Source organism: Lipophrys pholis, assembly GCF_963383615.2.
Source record: "Lipophrys pholis genome assembly, chromosome: 11".
NCBI lineage: Eukaryota > Metazoa > Chordata > Actinopteri > Blenniiformes > Blenniidae > Lipophrys > Lipophrys pholis.
Genome location: NC_137631.1, coordinates 3912443 through 3932404, shown reverse-complemented (window position 1 = coordinate 3932404; position 19962 = coordinate 3912443). Strand labels below are relative to the sequence as shown.

Here is a 19962-nt window from a genome sequence, read left to right as displayed (position 1 = left end):
ATGCACCGGTCCTACCAGCCATTCAAACCCGTCACCAACCGGTACCTGCAGCAGAGATGGGACCAGAGCGACTATGAAAGCCACCGCTACAAGGTAGGAGATCAATTCCATCAGAGTTTTATAAGTCCTCACAGGATTTCTTTGGTGTTTTGGAAAATTAAACTGAAGTCTGACCTTTTGTATTGTCTCTGCACAGGTTGGTCGTCTCTGCTGGACTGAAACTGAGCAGGAGAAACACATTATGATTCAATGTGTGGTAGTCATTAGTACATTGATGATAATACATCAGTATTTAATAACAGAGTCACTCATCACTCACTTTCGTTTCAATGTTCATTTTTAAAATGCAAAATTCCAAATAGCTTATGTGCTTGGATGTCATGTAGTTGACACGCTCTGTATTTCAGTATAAAAGCATTGTGTACAAGTATTGAAACGTACAGCTGTGGCACGACTCATTGCATTCAGCTGTATGAACATGTGCAGGTGAGTTCGGCTCTGCCCACGGTGGACACCAGCGGCAGCAGGACACCCGCACACGTGACACTCAAACTGAAGAAACTTCAGGTTAGTGGACACGACACACACAGCTGATGGTGGCCGACCACCTACGGTGTTAATATTTGCTGACCAGGCAGAATACATGATGTAACTAAAGCTGCAGTATGTTTCACCTTTCACGACGTCAACATGAGAAAATTGACCGTTTCCTGTTTAAATCCGCTCCACCTTTTTTCAGCTGCAGGAAGAGCGTCTGTCGGTCATTGACAGAGACAATCGCCTCCTGGCCTCCAAACTGGCCAATATAGTGTGCTCCAAAGGCCTGGTAGACCACAAGAACCAGTACCAGAGCAGGAGGTAAGATTCAAGGATTCTTTATTGTCACATCGGTACAATGTTACCTGACGTGGTTCTGAATCTCTGTATTGGAGGCCCAGTTCACACTGAAACATAAATAAGCAAAGAACGCAGTAGAACAAGGGGGTCGGCAACCTTCAACACTCAACGGGCCTTTTGGACCCGTTTCCCACTGAACAGAACGCACAGGGAGCCGCACCGCTACCTGAAAAACTAATGGGCTGGTCTTCATGATAATTGGTACGCAGGTGCATCTTGATTAAAGGAAGAAACCCAAAATTATTGTTACAAATTTAGATTTCCCAGTATATTGTGACACGCTTAAGCCTGTTCAATCAAATGGCAAGTGCATTGTGGGAAACGGAGTCGTAGCATGTTTTGGTGTGTGTGTCGTTTGTTGTCCTGTTGCGCTCCGGTGCTTTACTGCAGGTGTGTGTGTGAAATGACCGGTGTTAGTCCAGGGTGTGCTCCAACAGAATTCTGCACCACCTGCATCGTGTTACTGTGCAGTGCTTTTGCCCCACTGTCGTGTAGTAACACTCTGTCAGTAGCTCCCTGCACTCCACTGGCGGTACGACTGACTTTAAGCAACCTGGCAACCTGCTGTTTTGCTGCAGAATTACTACTGTGGTAGTTAAATCCGGCTTTTCAAAGTAAAGCTGATGACTTTCACTTTCTCAATCAGCCATCAGGGAACTTTTTAAAGTGAAACTTTCCATCTTAATATTATTCCACTTGGTACTATGCTGCTCTGGAGTCATGGTGCTGCGTCCAGAAACCAAGTTAATTACATACATTTTTTTTTAACAAATTAAAAGTTTTAAATCAATTAATTAAATTAACGCATTATTTTTGACAGCACTAAATTTGATTTAATTAAAAATAATTTAAAAAGAACTTTTAAATCGACTTGTTTAAGTCCGCGTCAGTAAAAGAGAGAGAGAGCAAAGCAGAGTTCTGATGAGAAAGTTTGGTTCTGATTCCCGGTTCCTTCACACAGACTGGGGTGGTTTCACCCAGACCTCCAGTGTCTGGGGTGAAGGAGCACCCCGTGGCGCCAGGCTTCGTCTTAAACAATCCATTTGCGCTGGTCTCAGGTTCAGAGAGCAGTCTCCTCTGTGGCGGTGTTGGTGGAGCCCCCTGGCTGTGAGGTGCAGGGGAGCAGCTTACCGGAGGGGTTAGAGGGGGGGGGGCAATGACCAATGGCGTCCCTCCCCCCCGGTTTGTCAGGAGGGGCTGAACAATGGTGTTTTAGGCCCAACACAGGGCTTTATGTACTGATTGTCACAGTAGACGTTTATTTTGCCAGGTTTAAAGTCATACTCTTGTCTAAATGTTTGATTTGACACAGTATTATGATATTACTACTCAAAGAAGAGAACCGGACAGCTTCTGAAGTGGGGAACAAAGAGCTGACCTCTGTGTGTGGGGATGCTGACTGAAATAAATGTGCAGATCCTGATTCCTGTGTGGCTTCGTTCCTGAGAGCTTCAACCCGTCTTAATCTGCTCCACTCGTTCGTTGCAGTTTTCCTCAAGTTCTATTTTCAACAGTGTACCGAGTGTTTCTAGTCGCTTCTTCCAGTTCTTTTAACTCCGAGTATGATGCAGATTTATATCAGCTGGTTTGACAAAGACACTCGCCAAAGGATATGTGAGAGACTGGGAACATCGAATGCCGGTGATGATTGTTTATGTCAGCGATTCCGTGTTTTTTCTGCTTGTCTCCTTCAGTCTAAATGCTCCCAAGCGGAGTCAGGAGCTGCTGTCGGTCAGTCGGCAGAATCAGGCCATCTACCAGCGAATCCTGGCTCGTCAGTCAGAGTACCGCCGCCGGCTGTGGCTGGACGACTGGGAGAAGACACACCACCGCCTGGACGCCATCTCCAGATACCCCCGAGAGCTGACAGACAAACGAGTGAGTACCTGAAAGGGAAGATTATATTACAATCACAGACCCACAAAGACATAAAACACCCCTAGAACACCTTATATTGCTTTTTTTTTTTTTACCTGGTTGTGATTGCACTAGTTTATGATTTCAAGTACATGTGAACAAAATGGTACATTAAATTGACACTAAATCGACCTGAACAATTAAATACATTCACACACTCGTACTTTTTGCACAATTTTCTTTCTTTGAAGATGTTTTATCGTTTCTACAGTCGGTTTTGCCAGTACCACCAAAAGGCAATGTTGTGATTGGGTTTATACTAATAAAACTGAACTCATTGGAATATTGAATATAGATATATTGGAGTCATCAATCAACGCGGCAAATTCCAGCCTAAGCTAATCTGGGTTTACATGTAAAATCCCCTCAATCCAACCGGAATAGCGACAGCCACCACCACCGGTTTCTTCCTAAGGAAGGGAGTTTTTAGTTTCCACGGTTGCTTACGCCTGCTCATGTGGATCTGTTGAGGTTTCCCTGGAAAAGTGCCCTGAAATGACTTTGTTGTGTTCATCGCTATATAAATAAAATTTTATTGAAAATCAGTGATGAAGGCGACGTGGCAGGGACGTCCGATCAGAGGGGGCAGGCGTGGCTGCCATCGCAAAAAGTACAAAACAAATGAAGATACTAGTAAATATTTGTTTTCATGATATTAGATATCCATGTAATTCCTGTGTGATATTAGACGTTTCGGTCATTTTGTGTAGCCAAAATTGCACAAATCATGCAAATATCAAAGAGACTGATCAGTCCGGTTCCAGTGTTTTATTGGGTTACGTTCGCATTTATTGTCAAAGTCTATAAAAGCAGAGTGCTCATATGTTTTTATTTGTTCCCTCTGCCAATGTGGTCCCTCCCGTCTCCTTCCCTATGCACTTTTCCTTAACCCCGTGGATGATGTCCCAGGGTTAAGGAAAGGTGTTGGGAGGCTTCCTAAAGGAGTTAGTGAAAGGCGATCTCGTTGTCTTGACAATCGGACCACACTTCCACTAGGTGACGTAATAATGATCCGACGGCGGTGAAGGTTAGTGACGTCTGCCGTGTTGACAAAACGATGAATTCACGAAAATGGACAACAAAAAGTGCCTTTCTACCACATTCCCCTGTGCCTCTAACCACTGATATAATCTCAAATATAACAAGGTTTGAATTGAAATGAAAGGAAAAGAGGCACCAGGTGAAGGAATAACCAATCAAACTGAGAATAAACTGCACAAAACTTTACTTTACCCTGTTTGGTCTACAACATTCACATAACAGTCATAGTTGGGATCTGGGTTTTACATTGTTTACATCGTAAGGAATTGTGGGGCAGAATGATCTGGTCTCCTTTGGTAAAGGAAGCATCAGTGGTTCCTAGGCTGAAGGAGGTTCTAAAGGAAGCATCAGTGGTTCCTAGGCTGAAGGAGGTTCTAAAGGAAGCATCAGTGGTTCCTAGGCTGAAGGAGGTTCTTAAGGAAGCATCAGTGGTTCCTAGGCAAAAGGAGGTTCTAAAGGAAGCATCAGTGGTTCCTAGGCTGAAGGAGGTTCTTAAGGAAGCATCAGTGGTTCCTAGGCTGAAGGAGGTTCTAAAGGAAGCATCAGTGGTTCCTAGGCTGAAGGAGGTTCTTAAGGAAGCATCAGTGGTTCCTAGGCAAAAGGAGGTTCTAAAGGAAGCATCAGTGGTTCCTAGGCTGAAGGAGGGTCTAAAGGAAGCATCAGTGGTTCCTAGGCTGAAGGAGGTTCTTAAGGAAGCATCAGTGGTTCCTAGGCTGAAGGAGGTTCTAAAGGAAGCATCAGTGGTTCCTAGGCTGAAGGAGGTTCTTAAGGAAGCATCAGTGGTTCCTAGGCAAAAGGAGGTTCTAAAGGAAGCATCAGTGGTTCCTAGGCTGAAGGAGGTTCTAAAGGAAGCATCAGTGGTTGCTAGGCTAAATTAGGTTCTAAAGGAAGCATCAGTGGCTCCTAGGCTGAAGGAGTTTCTAAAGGAAGCATCAGTGGTTCCTAGGCTGAAGGAGATTCTAAAGGAAGCATCAGTGGTTCCTAGGCTGAAGGAGGTTCTAAAGGAAGCATCAGTGGTTCCTAGGCTGAAGGAGGTTCTAAAGGAAGCATCAGTGGTTCCTAGGCTGAAGGAGGTTCTTAAGGAAGCATCAGTGGTTCCTAGGCTGAAGGAGGTTCTAAAGGAAGCATCAGTGGTTCCTAGGCTGAAGGAGGTTCTAAAGGAAGCATCAGTGTTTCCTAGGCTAAAGGAGGTTCTAAAGGAAGCATCAGTGGTTCCTAGGCTAAATTAGGTTCTAAAGGAAGCATCAGTGGTTCCTAGGCTAGAGGAGTTTCTAAAGGAAGCATCAGTGGTTCCTAGGCTGAAGGAGGTTCTAAAGGAAGCATCAGTGGTTCCTAGGCTGAAGGAGGTTCTTAAGGAAGCATCAGTGGTTCCTAGGCTGAAGGAGGTTCTAAAGGAAGCATCAGTGGTTCCTAGGCAAAAGGAGGTTCTAAAGGAAGCATCAGTGGTTCCTAGGCTGAAGGAGGTTCTAAAGGAAGCATCAGTGGTTCCTAGGCTGAAGGAGGTTCTAAAGGAAGCATCAGTGGTTCCTAGGCTGAAGGAGGTTCTTAAGGAAGCATCAGTGGTTCCTAGGCTGAAGGAGGTTCTAAAGGAAGCATCAGTGGTTCCTAGGCAAAAGGAGGTTCTAAAGGAAGCATCAGTGGTTCCTAGGCTGAAGGAGTTTCTAAAGGAAGCATCAGTGGTTCCTAGGCTGAAGGAGGTTCTAAAGGAAGCATTGAGCCTCCTTTCCTTTGCTTATTGAGAACATGAACGTTCCTTATCATGGCCGGCACTTAAAGACTTCCGGGATTTAGGAAAAGTAGATAAGAAAGGAGATAGGAGGGACTATTTGGACGCACCCCATGTTTTTCAGGCCTTCCACACCGGTCATTCACCTGTGGTTCCTTTACCTTTAACCTAAAGCCTAAAACCCATGTGACATATGAGGCCGCAGTGCAATACTCCCTGAGTCGGACGGTGTGTCTCTGTGTCTGCAGAAGCTTCAGAGGAAAGTGAAGTTTGCCCCCGAAGAAGGAAGTGAACGCTTTTCCAGCAGCAGCAACACGTCCAGCAGTGACAGAAGAGACCGGCACAGAGACCTGAAACACTGAAACGTACCCCGACGCTATACCTTTTGTTCTCAGTAAAAACTGTCTCTGACATACATGAAAAAACTCAACTTGTTTTCTGTCTTGATTTAATCTACTAAGAAAACCAGAGGCGGCTGGTGACACGTCTCTCAGGTCGGCTCTTCATTATTATTTAATTTTCAGCCAATGTTAACTTCATTTAATTACAGTGTGTTTATAAACCTCATTACAACAATCCTGCCTTTTGTAGATTGAGAGAGGCGTCAGTGATGAAACATTCTCGTTCTTTTAAACAGAGAGCACTTATTAAGACTCCTTTATTAACATACTAGTAAACAAATACAAGCAGGTGCTTCACTAGTCCTTTTTAGAAAATGTATGTGTTTTAGGGCCGGTTTACTTCAAATGGCAGTAGGTCTGAGTTTAGGGAAAACAAAAGATATATCAGGTATATTTTCAAACAACACATCAATTCATCTTTGAAAACATTTTAAAATGCTAAAAGAAACCTCAAAATGAAAGAACTGCAAAATAAACAGCTTTTTTTTTTTTTTTTTAGCTCTCAGGTTTTCAGTCATCAATAAATATGATCATATCTAAATATTTATAAACAATAACAAACCTGAACACATTCCTGTTTGTGTGAATTTAAAAATAACTATGATGGAGAAAGTTGAACCTGACCTGCAGCTTTTCAGACAAATTTCTTCCTTTAAACAATAAATTAGAAGAGACGTGACAGAGTTAATAATCAGAGACTCACCGCTCGTTGTCTTCATCTCAACATCTGGTAGAAACACATGAGAACAAACCAGAACTGACTTTAAGCCAATCACTGAACTCGGGGCGATTCAAACTGCGCCCGAAGCCTCGGACATGAGATGACGCTCCAGCGCCCTCTATTGATCTCTATTAAGTGTAGCCGCGAGACTTTGGTCCCACTATGGGGTTCTCTTTAGACCACAGTGGTGCTCCAGTCCCTGCCGCCCTCAGTTTTTCATACCGGATCTCGAGGTGGAACTTTTCTTTTATGCACTCGTCTCCTGCTGCAGAGACATCCGGAGGCCATGGAGCACTGTTACTGCACATGCACACCTCCGCCGTGGTAAATAGTCCTTCTGTTCATGCTCGAGTAACAAACATGGCGGCCTCCATAGTAGCTTAACACCCAGTCCCTATTCTAGTTTTACAGCTGGAGTGATGAGGGTGAATGGGTGTAATGACCTTGAACGTCCACCGGGCGGAGGCAGACCTTGGAGGGGCAGTGTGAGCATGTGTAGCGACCTCGGACGTCCACCAGAGGGAGGCAGACAACGGGTTCAGTGTGATGACCGTGACAACCACTAGGGGCGTGCTGCGGCACGCAGAGGGAGAGCGCAATGACTTGATGCGTCCACCAGGTGGACGTCAAGAGTGATTGCGATGACCCACGCAACGGCGTTTGACTCGCTCTTTCTGGTGGCGCGGCGGTTGCTTAGCGACCAGATAAAGAAGATGCCCGTCACGCGCGCATGCGCACACAGATGCATGAAAATCAGGGACACAGGAGAAACACATTGCATATATTAGCTTCAGGCTACTTTAACAACGCTGCCCAGACAAAGGTTGTTCAGCACCGTTCGTGGGGCTGCGAGGTTCTGTGGTTACTTGGTGATTACCGGGTCTGGGTTCAGCGTCCCGAACCCAGGGATGAGGCCTTGTGTTCACTTGCAGAAGTGGAGCCGGGGCAGCAGGAGGGGGAGGAGACGCAGGCTTGCAGCGGTACGAGGAATCTAGTCGAAGAAAAGAAGAAAAAAGAAATAAAGAAAAAAGTAATTCCCACGGCTTTTCCACATGTCCAGCAAGGTAACACGTTCCGGACCCGGTCCCTCTGGGTTAACAGGCGGCTCCTTGTGTCCCCGCACGAAGTCCTGCGTCTCGCTCGACGCAAATCCGTCTTGGAGATGAAGGGGGGTGTCGTGGGCCAGACTTTTATACCTGCGCGTCGTGTTCTGCTTCCCTGCTCTGGATCGGCGTCTACGACAGCGTGTTCCACTTCCTGCCCATATCCAGCAACTTGGCACAGCCATTGAAGAGGAGTTGGACCAACACTCCACAGGCCACAATCAACAACCTGGTCAACTCTATGCCAAGGAGATGTGTTGCACTGTGTGAGGCAAAAGATGGTCACACCACATACTGACTGGTTTTCTGACCCCCCCCCCCCCCCCCAATAAAGCAAAACCGCATATTTCAGAGTGGCCTTTTATTGTGGCCACCCTAAGGAACACCTGTACAATATTCATGCCGTCGAATCAGCATCTTGATATGCCGCACCAGTGCGGTGGGATGGATTATCTCTGCAAAGGAGAAGTGCTCACTAACACACATTAAGACAAATCTGCCATCAATATTTGAGAGAAATAGGTCTTTTGTATACATCGAAAAAAAGTGTTAGATCTTTGAGTTCAGCTCATGAAAAATGGGAACGAAAACAAAAGTGTTGCGGTTATATTATTGTTCAGTATGGAAAACCTGAATGATAACAGGAATTTTCCTCTTAATATCAGTTTGAATTTATATCAATGAGAGCCTGGATGTGCTATCCAAAGGGCTCTTATTTTGATATGCCACATCAGATTGGGACGATACTTGGTGAGTGACATCCTGAGGTGGCCCTCTATCAGTCTGATATAGAATAACCGAATGATAACCGGGATCTTCAGCAGATAAGGTGGCTAAACAAACTTTGGTAAGAGGTAATATTGATATTAAACTGCCACTTGGGAAAACGAGTGGAAATCTCAAATATGGAATAAGGTCACGGAAGAGTGGCAGGACAGATGGAGAGCAGAAACGTGGGGAAGGTTTTTATTTAAACTAATGAACGCTGTACAATCACCAGTTCCTAAATTAGGAAAGTCTAGGAAAGAATAAACCGTCTGGGTTAGAATTATGTAGAGGCACGCAAATGTAAACAGTACACTGCATGTGATAGGGAAACACGAGACAGGGTTATCTGCACAATGTCATACTGGAGAGGCAGTGGTACATGTTTTGTTAAATTGTCCGAGGTATAATGAAGAAAGGGCAGTTCTAAAAGCTGAATTGAGAAAGGAAGGAGTTCACCAGTTTACAATTAATCGTGTTGAAAACCTCTGATCACATTCCTCGTACAAACGGGGTTAATAAATAGGATGTAGTTACTCTCTGGTCACACTCCTGAACAATAGGGGGCGGTAATGCACCATTAAATGGTTGCCAACCTCCGTTAAAATACAACGAAGAAGGAGGAGGAGGAGGAGGAACAGGAACGTTCACGTGCGGAACTAAGTTAGTGTCGGACGTATTTTCTCGTTGAACAGGGACTTCCGGTCGGAAGGTGAAAATCCAGCGTTTGTTTTCAAAATCTTCAGACTTCTTTCGGCTTTTCGGGACCAGAAATTCACGCGGTCCCGGTGAGCCGGTCGTCGGTTTTTAAGCGGAGCAGCCCTGTGCGGGACACGGCTCAGTGTGTTTAGCGGACCGGCTGGACGGACACCCGGATTCTCGCGGGCGGACGTTGGACCGCCACATTTCAGCCGCGGCCGCGAGGAAAAAGAATCCTTTTTCATGTGATCACAGCGGCTTGTCCGGACACTTTAATGGGAGGCGGTTTGCTTCGGAGGAGTGGACAAAGAAAGCGGAGGTTCTGGCTGCCTGTCGGGCTCACATGGAGTCTCTGGCCAGTTACGTGTACAAGGCGGCCAGTGAGGGCCGAGTCCTGACCCTGGCCGCGCTGCTGCTCAACCACTCCGAGGGGGAGACCCGGTACCTGCTGAGCTACGTGACCCAGGTGGCCGGACAGTGGTCCACCCCCCTGATCATCGCAGCGCGGAACGGACACGACAAGGTGGTCCGGCTGCTCCTCGACCACTACCGGGTGGACACCGAGCAGACGGGCACGGTCCGCTTCGATGGGTACGTCCCCGCCCTTCACGGTCCCTGTTCGATATTACTGGTTTCACCTTTGTGACAGAATAACACGTCACGAATCACGTGCTGTTACAGAAATGCCTCAATAACACCACAACCAAAGCTGTGACCACGTCATTCAATATCCACGCCTGTTGCAGTTTAGTTTGTTTTGAGTGACATTAATTAAAATGTGCCCGTAAGATAAGATCGATTATTGGCTGAGCGCGTGCAAACAGGAGTGATGTCTGAGGCTCCTGATTGCTGTTGATGCTTATGAATAGCATCACGAGACATTTTCACCAAACAATACTATAACCTTTGCCTGTCTGATGCTGAACAAGCTGAGGTAACATCCCAGGCTTTATGGTAAATCTGTCCTAGTCGATGGTCTTTTGCCCCCCCCCACCCCCCCCCCCCGAGGCCCGAGCCTCCAGTTTAGATGTGTGTGGCTGAGGGAAGTTTGGGGCAACAAGAAGCACACGGTTATTTAGAAGTGACAATCCAAACAGATTTTATTGCAGTTCCACCTGACCCATGCAGGATGTTTATTTAATATAGTGCAGCCTGCTTTCTGTTTTGGTTTCTTTAGACTTTTATTCCTACAGGACTTATTTTCAAGCATGTTAAATAGTATTTTCTTCTATAATCACATACGGTATTTATGTTGAGGCCCAGACTGGACTCTGGCCCAATCCAGCTGGCCCAGGGTGGAATTGTGTGTTGAACTTAATAACTAGAACAGTCATTCCTAAAAACATAATTTGATTGGATTAGAAAGCTTTTAAAGAACACATGAATTATTAACAAGGAAACAAAGTAATAATGAACCAGTGGGAAAATAATCTGCCAATAAATGAAAAGACGAGACACACGGGTAGTAAACTATATAAGTGCAAGTCAGTAATAGTCAGGATCATTCTTGAAATGTGATTATTGAATATTGGCGATGTGGTAGGACTAAGTAAGTTTTACTTCTTCCTACTAATTCTTGGACATGTTGCGTTAGATATGTGTTTGGAATTCCAATCTGGGCCTCATACATACACACGTGGACAAAATTGTTGGTACCCCTCTGTTCATGAAAGAAAACCCACAGTAGTCACAGAAATAACTGGAATCTGACAAAAGTAATAATAAATAAAAAAATGATAATTAAAGCTGCAAGCAGCCTTGATCGGGACCTCGCATTCTGGTCCGTCGGGTCGGCCCAATCGTGGCCTCTGGCCCCTTTTTAAATATTGATAAAATTTGGAAGGTTTTTTAACAAAAAGGACTTTTATTTTGAAAAATGTGGTCCCTGTTTGATATTACTGGTTTTATTTTGAAAGCCAACTGACCTCTAATCTAGCTAATCCCTAAATATTATTTTTGTAGGGTTTGGTGTCATTTTTGATAAACAATACTTTTATTTTGAAAAAAAGTGGGGGCATTTATTTTGAAAGCCAGCTCACCCATAGCCTCGCTAAACACTTAACATCCAGTTTGAAGTCCAAATTATATTTTTTGATGAAAACAAGGATTTTTATTTTGACGGGCTTTTGGACTTTTATTTTGACAGCCAAACTCACCCCTACGCCAAGCTAAACACTTAATTTCCAGTTTGAAATCAAAATTGTAATTTTTGATAAAAAAAGGACTTTTATTTTGGAAAAACATAGGGGCATTTATTTTGAAAGCCAGCTCACCTCAAGCATAGCTTAACACTTTATATCCAGTTTGAAGTCCAAATTATAATTCTTGATGAACAAGGATTTTTATTTTGAAGGACTTTTGGTCTTTTATTTTGACAGCCAGCTCACCCCTACGCCGAGCTCAACACTTAATATCCACTTTGAAATCAACATTGTATCTCTTGATAAACAAGCACTTTTTTTTATTTTGAAAGAGTTTGGGGCTTTTATTTGTAAAGTCAGGACATGGAGGTTAAGAGGTCAGTCTGATGGTGCTGAGCAGGTGTTGGTGTGAAGGGTGTAGCAGGGTTCTGACCTCCTGCTGTGAGTGATGTCATCAGGGTGGGGGAAAGGACACATTTTATCTACATATTTTTGGAAACAACTCCTCAGAATCCAGTTTTCGGACAAATATTTTGATAAAATTTTCATTTCTTGAGAGGAAGATGTGTTGTCTTTCAGCCTGTGTGGGTTTGGAAGCAGTCAGATGTAAACTTTAGACACTAGGAGGCGCAGTTTGACGCAGACGCACCATTTTGCTCCGTCTGACTTAATGGTAAATGTCGCTTGAAATCGCGGGAACAAAAAAAATGACAGCATCGTCCTCTCTCGTCAAAAAGGTCATGTTTTATGGAATTTTCCCCACGTGTGTGACATCGTCTTGTTCGGCAGCTTCTTGTCGTGCTTCTGATCTGCTTGTTTTGTCGATCAGAGTCACGGTTTAGCCACAGTCGCCACTTGTTCGAGGTGTTCCGTCTTGTGTCTTGTGTCTGATTATCCCATGTATTTCAACGAGGCGGCGGGATTCGGCGTTCCGAACTTTGAGGGCTAATAAAAACAAAACCGCTCGACTCGTCAAAAAGTTGAACAAACTTATTGAGCAGCAGCGTCTCCTCCGTCATTTAATAGTGTTTTGAATCCGACACAACATTCGCCCTCAGAGGAGATAGCGTTTGCGTGAGGACCTTTGTCTGGTGAAAATCTTATTTTGAAAATCAAGTTATTTCTGTGACCAGTGTAGGTTTTTCTCTCATTAACAGTGGGGTATCAACAATTTAGTCACTGCAGTTCTTCTCCTTTCAGAAGAAGAGCACTTTATTGATTTACTTCTTTTCGGGTGAGACTTCATAAATGTATTTTGCATATATATTTCACTGAAGTGAAATATGTTCCATGGAAAGAACAAAGATTTATTTGAAAAAGACCAGATTCACGATGCACTTCCTGTCTGGATTCAGTTCCTAATACTTGGTGTCGCCGATGAAACACATCCGATAAGTTTTCTTTCCCCCGTTCAGGAGGAGGTGGTAGAGTATCGGTATCTCTGCAGTGTTTTATCTTTGTGGTATTTCTCTGTGGTACGTATACAAGAAGAGAGTCGCACGAGAGAAGCTGTGAAGTTACGGAACCTTCCTGATACATCAGGAAGGTTCCTGATCGTAACGATGGACGTGGACACAGGTGACACTGCCCGGGCCTGTTACTCCTGAGAAACAGAAAAAAAGGTTTTATAATCAGTTAATGAGGGAAACGAGTCTGTTTATTAAAAACTGAATGTAAATATCACCGTCACTGTGAACAATACTGTAAATACTGTAAATATAACTGCTGCTGCCACTATGTATCCCCCCCCCCCCCCCCATCTTGTTCTCCTTATTTCTATATGTATTTATCTACTTATATGTACATAGTCTGTTCTCTGTGTGCAACTATCCTGTCCAGAAATATATTCTGCAATGAGAAACTGCTGCTGAGATTACCCAATTACCCCGAGTGGGATTTATAAAGTCTGATCTAATCTGGATAAGCGGTGTCGGGTTTAACTCCCTGAGGATTCAGGAGGACGTATGAGAGGAGATTCCCACGGCCACAGAGGGTTGGTACAGATACAGAGTCCGATCAAACGTTTAAAATTCCCCCCACACTGTCTTGCAGGTATGTCATCGACGGGGCCACGGCACTGTGGTGTGCAGCGGGAGCCGGACACTTCGAAGTGGTGCGCCTCCTGGTGACTCACCAGGCCAACGTTAACCACACCACCATCACCAACTCCACCCCCCTGCGAGCCGCCTGCTTCGACGGGCGCCTGGACATCGTGCGCTACCTCGTCGAGCACCGCGCCGACATCAGCATCACCAACAAGTTCAACAACACCTGCCTGATGATCGCCGCCTACAAGGGCCACGTGGACGTGGTCAAGTTCCTGCTGGAGCAGGGGGCCTTCCCCAACGCCAAGGCCCACTGCGGCGCCACCGCCCTTCACTTCGCGGCCGAGGCCGGCCACCTGGAGATCGTCAAGGAGCTGATGCACTGCCTGGCGGCCATGGTGGTGAACGGACATGGCATGACTCCGCTCAAAGTGGCGGCCGAGAGCTGCAAGGCCGACGTGGTGGAGCTGCTGCTGGCGCACGCCGACTGCGACCCCCACAGCCGCATCGAGGCCCTGGAGCTGCTGGGTGCGTCCTTCGCCAACGACAGGGAGAACTATGACATCCAGAAGACATACCAGTACCTGCACATGGCCATGGTGGAGCGCCACCGGGACCCCGGCGGCGTCGTCGCCAAGGATCTGCTGCCCCCCATCGAGGCCTACGGCGGGCGCAGCGAGTGTCGGACGCTCCAGGACCTGGAGGCCATCCGGGTGGACCGGGACGCCCTGCACATGGAGGGGCTCATGATCCGCGAGCGAATCCTCGGCTCGGACAATATCGACGTGTCGCACCCCATCATCTACCGCGGCGCCGTGTACGCGGACAATATGGAGTTTGAGCAGTGCATCAAGCTCTGGCTCCACGCGCTCCGCCTGCGGCAGAAAGGAAACCGCAACACACACAAAGACCTGCTGCGCTTCGCCCAGGTGTTCTCGCAGATGGTGCACCTGAAGGAGCACGTGTCCGCCCGCGCGGTGGAGCAGGTGCTGGGCTGCAGCGTGCTGGAGATCCAGCGCAGCATGGCCCGGGTCGACTCGGGCGGCGAGTCGGAGCTGCCGCAGGCCCTGGACAACTACGAGTCCAACATCTTCACCTTCCTCTACCTGGCCTGCATCTCCACCAAGACCACCTGCGGCGACAAGGAGCGCGCCAGCATCAACAAGCACATCTACGACCTCATCCAGCTGGACCCGCGGTCGCGGGAGGGCTCCTCGCTGCTCCACCTGGCCATCAGCTCCACCACGCCCGTCGACGACTTCCACACCAACGACGTGTGCAGCTTCCCGAACGCGCAGGTCACCAAGCTGCTGCTGGACTGCGGCGCCCAGGTCAACGCGGTGGACCACGAAGGCAACACGCCGCTGCACGTCATCGTGCAGTACAACCGGCCCATCAGCGACTTCCTCACGCTGCACGCCATCATCATCAACCTGGTGGAGGCCGGCGCGCACACGGACATGACCAACAAGCAGAAGAAGACGCCGCTGGACAAGAGCACCACGGGCGTGTCCGAGATCCTGCTGAAGACGCAGATGAAGATGAGCCTCAAGTGCCTGGCGGCGCGCGCCGTGCGGCAGCACCAGATCACCTACCGCAACCAGATCCCCAAAACCCTGGAGGAGTTTGTGGAGTTTCACTGAAGCCCGATCTGGACCGAGCACGGACACGCCGGGCCTCTACGAACCCTTTCTTAGTTTTCTAACAAGTCCAAACGGCGCTGAGGATGATGACTCAGCACTACAGGTTTTTGAGCTTTTCTAAAAAAAAAACTAAAAAAAAAAGAAAGAAAAGAAAGTGGCTTGTTCTTGTTCTTTACGTTTTGAGGATCGTTGTTGTTTGTGTGCGGCCAAGCAGCTGAAGTGAGTGCAGCACCAGTGAGAACTCTGTGATAGGAGGAGGAGGAGGAGGAGGAGGAGGAGGAGGAGAGCAGTGGCTCCGCCCTGCTGCCGCTGAGGTTTGCCTTATCCCTTAAATTAAGAAGTTGCCATTTTGCTGGGTGACACATCAGACCGCCCAGCGAGTGATCAGGTTCTACGGTTTCATGCATCAAGTTAGTTTAAAGCTTCACTTTGTGTTGGTTTCTTTCTTTTTTCTTTTTTTTTTTAAAATGAGTTTTGTATCAGGAATAACTAAATATGAAGTCAAAGACACAATATGTGGACTTTTATTTTGGCACATTCTCATGTTTTCTGCATAATGATTGGAAGTGAAACCGACAGGAATCCAAAGATTAGAACCAATCAGAGGCGGTGGTTCTGGAACACGTGTGCAGAACCTAGGAAGCTGGCAGAAAGCCAAACTGGAGCTGGTTGGATAGGAAGAAGAGTTCCTCTACATCTGTTCAGGAAAAGAAAGAGGAGATGTGAATCCCAACCGAACGCGGCAAATCATTTGAGTTCCGCATCGAGTCGAAGACGGCCTGAGAGAAAGACCTAAACACGGCAGGTATAATAATGTCGCTCGTCTTTCACCAACTAAAAAGACAAAACCTTCTGAGTTCAATTGATCTTTAGTCCAATCAAAGCACGGATACCTTCCTCACCATGGTTTGAATCGGTTAAAGCAGCTGCAGCCTGACTTGTTCCCAGAAGTGCGTGCAGATAGGATCTTCCTGGGAGGAGGAGGATAATGAAGCCAGCAGGACGGGAATTTTTACTCTTTAAATCTGAAACTGATGGTCTCATTTAAAATAGGATCTATTGGTGAAACTGTCGTTTTATTCGATTGAAAAGTTCATCCTCACTTTTATTTAGGTGAATTTCACTTCTATCTTTTCCACTGCTGAACGTCCTGAATCACATTCCCCCATACCAGTGGAGGCGGCAGGCACGCCGCCTCGTCCCTCCACGGGGAGCACTGTCGTGCTCAAGGACACTTTGACAGGCAGAGAAAGGAATCGAACCTGCAACCTTCTGATTTGGAGACGACTGCTACCAACCCCGTATATATATATATATATATATATATATATCATTTGATTTCTATTTCATTGGCAGAAATACAGTTTTGATTTTATTGTGACACTTTCAAACCAGTAGCTTCAGTTTGAAACGAGACCATTGAGATTTAGACTGAAAGGATTCTAATTCACTTCCTGCCGGCACAACATGGTCTGGATAGAAGTGAACATGGATTAAAAAGCTTTTAATTCCTGGGCATTTCCACTTGTTGAGTCAAAATGAAGACGTCGTGTCCGTCTTCCCTCCGAACTATTTAACTTCTTTAAGACATTTTATTTTTTTTTTTTAAACTGTTTGAATTGGTGTGTTTTTTCTCTCTCTTATCAAATTACACATTTTCCTCATAATTTATTCGTCTCGTCCCAATTTATTCTTTTTATTCATGTTTTTTTTTTATGCCACTTTCGAAAAGTGCTTTGAGCACAGATTTAAAATGCAACTCACTCTGCAGGCTAATTTAAAGTTTTTCTTTTAATCCTTTGAGGTTTTCTGTCACACTAAAACTGATAATACTCACATATTAACGTCTCCACAGAACCGTCTCACGGCGTCGTGGACGATGTTGAGGTTTGCGTGAACGCTGCAGGCTGACGACTCGTGTCACATCCCGATGCTCTTTACTGAGCCTCCTGCTGTGACGGCGCTCCCTGCTGCTTTTTTCCTCTAAAGCAGTTCATTTGCTCATCTTACAGGAGACCAAAATTGGCTTTATTTTGAAAGGCGCGTCCGAGGAGAGAAGCCTCTGCAGGACGTTCTGTTGGAGCGTTCGTCTCATGAAAGGTGGAATATGTCTCGTCTTGTGCATTGAGCGGTGGGAGGGAGTCTCCAGTGTCCAGTCTGCCTGTGAGGCCGGGGGACAAGGACAAACTGTCTCTTACATTTGTGGGACTGCTACTTGGTTAACTCACCATCTTCAGTAGATATATAGAAATTAAAATATAGTTGAATTGAACGCATCAGCCTCAATTATAGTAAAACGTATTAAAAAAAAAAAAAAAAAAAAAGCTTTTACAGCTTTGTTTGATCTCATTTGCGCAAAAGCCGCCAAATTAAAACAAAAAACCCCCCGATAAAAACCAACAACACATGTTTTCTCATTACAGAACAATAAAAGTTGAAGCGTTCAGCTTTCAGCATTCGAACCTTCACAAACTAACAGCTAATTAGCTCTGATGCTAATGCTAATTTGCCAGCAGAAAGACAGTCCACATGTTCGACGCCCCCTGCTGGAGGAAGAAGCATTCAAAAATACATACTGGAAGGAAGGGTGACTCACTCCCGCCGCCCAGTGTCCAAATGTGGCATTGCCGTCATTTTAAGCTGCCGTACCTTTAAGGACGAGTTGAACGGCTCTGTTCTCTCTCTGCTTCAGCTTTAGTGTCGCCGCTATTTTTTTTAAATTTGTCTTCATGCGTCCTTTGTGAGCAGCGTTATCCAGAACGTGTCCCGCGTCTCCACACCACAAATTCAAGTCTCCATATTTAGTTTTCTGACCGTCTCCTGGCTAGATCGTCCAAAGCATTAAAAAGAAACGTCTCATTCAGACCTGCTCACGCTGATGAGTCTCTCCTGTGGCCGTCTACTGAAGTGATGGATTTACCTTCGTGAAAACACACAAAGTGCTCCAACAAGTCCTCAGTTAACTCTTTGATTGTGGCGGAGTTCATTCCACCCGTTGACTAAACGCTAAAAACACTGCAGGTACGTCGTCCCAGTCGACTTTACAGGTTCAATCCGTGCGGCGTTGGAGGTTCGCAAAATCACAACTTGTTTCTGAATTTTGACATATTTCATCAAAATGTTTTTTTGGGGGGGGGGGATGTGAAAACACAAGTTTGAAGTTATGAGACGTAACATTTGGGTTCAAGCTACAGATCTCCAAAAAAAAAAAAAAGGGACTTATTCCTTTATCATGTCTCTACTTCTTGTTTCATTGGACTGACGACAGTGAGACACTTGGTACTCCACAAGATTGTATTTTGTGCATATTTTCACATATTGTACCTTTGAGCTTTGTTGGAGATGTAGAATTGAACTGAATTGCTGCCCTCAGGTTCTAACAGTTGATTGGCTTCATTACGGGGGGACGGGGGGGGGTGGGACTATTTCCCAGGGTGGAGGTGCTAATCCGTTCTTTTAGGTTTTTTTTCTGAAATGTTTGTTTCCTGATGGGGAGCGTGGGCGTTCTGAGTTTGAAACCAGGTTTCCTGTGGCTGAGTGGAAGCCTAAAGGTTCTCCACGTGATGGGAACCGTGAAGAGGTTTTGTACCGGACCTGCAGAATGAGTGCTGTCGGATTAAAAGTCTGCAAACCGCCAAGAGTGTCTCGTCATCAGTTTGCGCTGTGATTTAAAATCTGCAACGTTCCAATTTCCTTTAATCTCATCGCTGCTGAAAATCCAATGGAAGTGAGGTCAGATAAATGAAGTCCAGGTACCAAGAGAACCATGAGGATGAAGGCAGTGTCCAACATTCTACTGGGAACCTTCTGGAGCTCTGATGTACCATAGTACTGACAGTACTGTAATGAAGTACATCAAAGCTAAGATAGCAGGATGGTCCCATTTCCCCCTTCACAACAAAAGTCTGAGTGTCAGCTTTGCTGGCTCTGAATCCTCGTCCGTCTTCTTTGTGGGGTTCCACGGGGCTCAATCTTAGGGCCCCTGTCCTTTTCGTCGTTCCGACGTCCACTGGGTGCAGAAGAAAGCCAGGTTTATGTCCCCCTGATCCTCTTGCTTTGTCTTTGTGACATTAAAGCTTTGATGGTGTTGGAAGCTTTGTAAGTGTGATGACAAACAAAATAAAAGCAGAGGTGACTGTATTTGGTCCGAGTGACCCCACCCCCCACCACACCCCCAGTTGACGTGGCCCCCCCTCGACTCCATATATGAAACCGACAGTTTTAAACCTGGATTTTAAATTGGACTCACAGATAAACACAGTCCAGCTCCTTCCAGCTCACGAAGCCCGTTCTGGCACGTCGGGACTTTCAAACAGGGATTCGTGTTTTTATTACATCTCAGCTGGATTTCTGCGATGCACTTTTATGAGTCCGCCGTTCTTCCCTCGCACGTCTCCAGTTGGTCCAGAACGCTGCTGCTTCACTACGAAGTGGAACACGTGTGAGGGAACAACACAACTCCTGTCCTGGCTCCCCTCCGCTGGCTGCCACTGCACTGTAGAGTTCATTTTAAGATTCTGTTATTAGGGACCACGGACCAAGGTTGCCAAGACCCCATTGAAGCTGCTCAGATTCATAGTCCCTCCACACGGAAAAACACATTTTTGAGGACCTAAACATATTTGAAAAGTTCTCAAACTTGGCACACGCAGTATATTCTATGGGTATTGTGCATGTGTCTGGCAGAAATGGCTACAATACACCCCCTAAACTGTAATGTCTCCCCGGCAGCATGTTTCACCGACAGCCACACAATTCTATAGACCTATGCAGCCAACTTTCCACAAAAAACTCCCGAATTGCGTTACATTTTCAGGGATGACTTGTCTTTATCTAAAGACGGTCTCATTAAATTTTGAGAGC

General features: G+C 46.0%; 2 protein-coding genes across 2 annotated transcripts; both read left to right on the top strand.

The window, feature by feature from the left end:
- LOC308116514 (sperm axonemal maintenance protein CFAP97D1) lies at nucleotides 1–5943 on the top strand (the record flags this gene model as incomplete). Its single annotated transcript, XM_080474763.1, has 5 exons — nucleotides 1–93; nucleotides 487–567; nucleotides 740–858; nucleotides 2592–2775; nucleotides 5830–5943. 5 exons carry the CDS (start codon nucleotides 1–3, stop codon nucleotides 5941–5943), a joined length of 591 nt encoding a protein of 196 aa, XP_080330889.1.
- Nucleotides 5944–8763: 2820 nt separating this feature from the next.
- fem1b (fem-1 homolog b) lies at nucleotides 8764–15609 on the top strand. The gene is made up of 2 exons (XM_080474930.1): nucleotides 8764–9861; nucleotides 13464–15609. The coding sequence occupies exons 1-2, from the start codon at nucleotides 9614–9616 to the stop codon at nucleotides 15097–15099; spliced, it is 1884 nt and encodes a 627-aa protein (XP_080331056.1). The 5' UTR covers nucleotides 8764–9613; the 3' UTR covers nucleotides 15100–15609.
- The last annotated feature ends 4353 nt before the right edge of the window (nucleotides 15610–19962 follow it).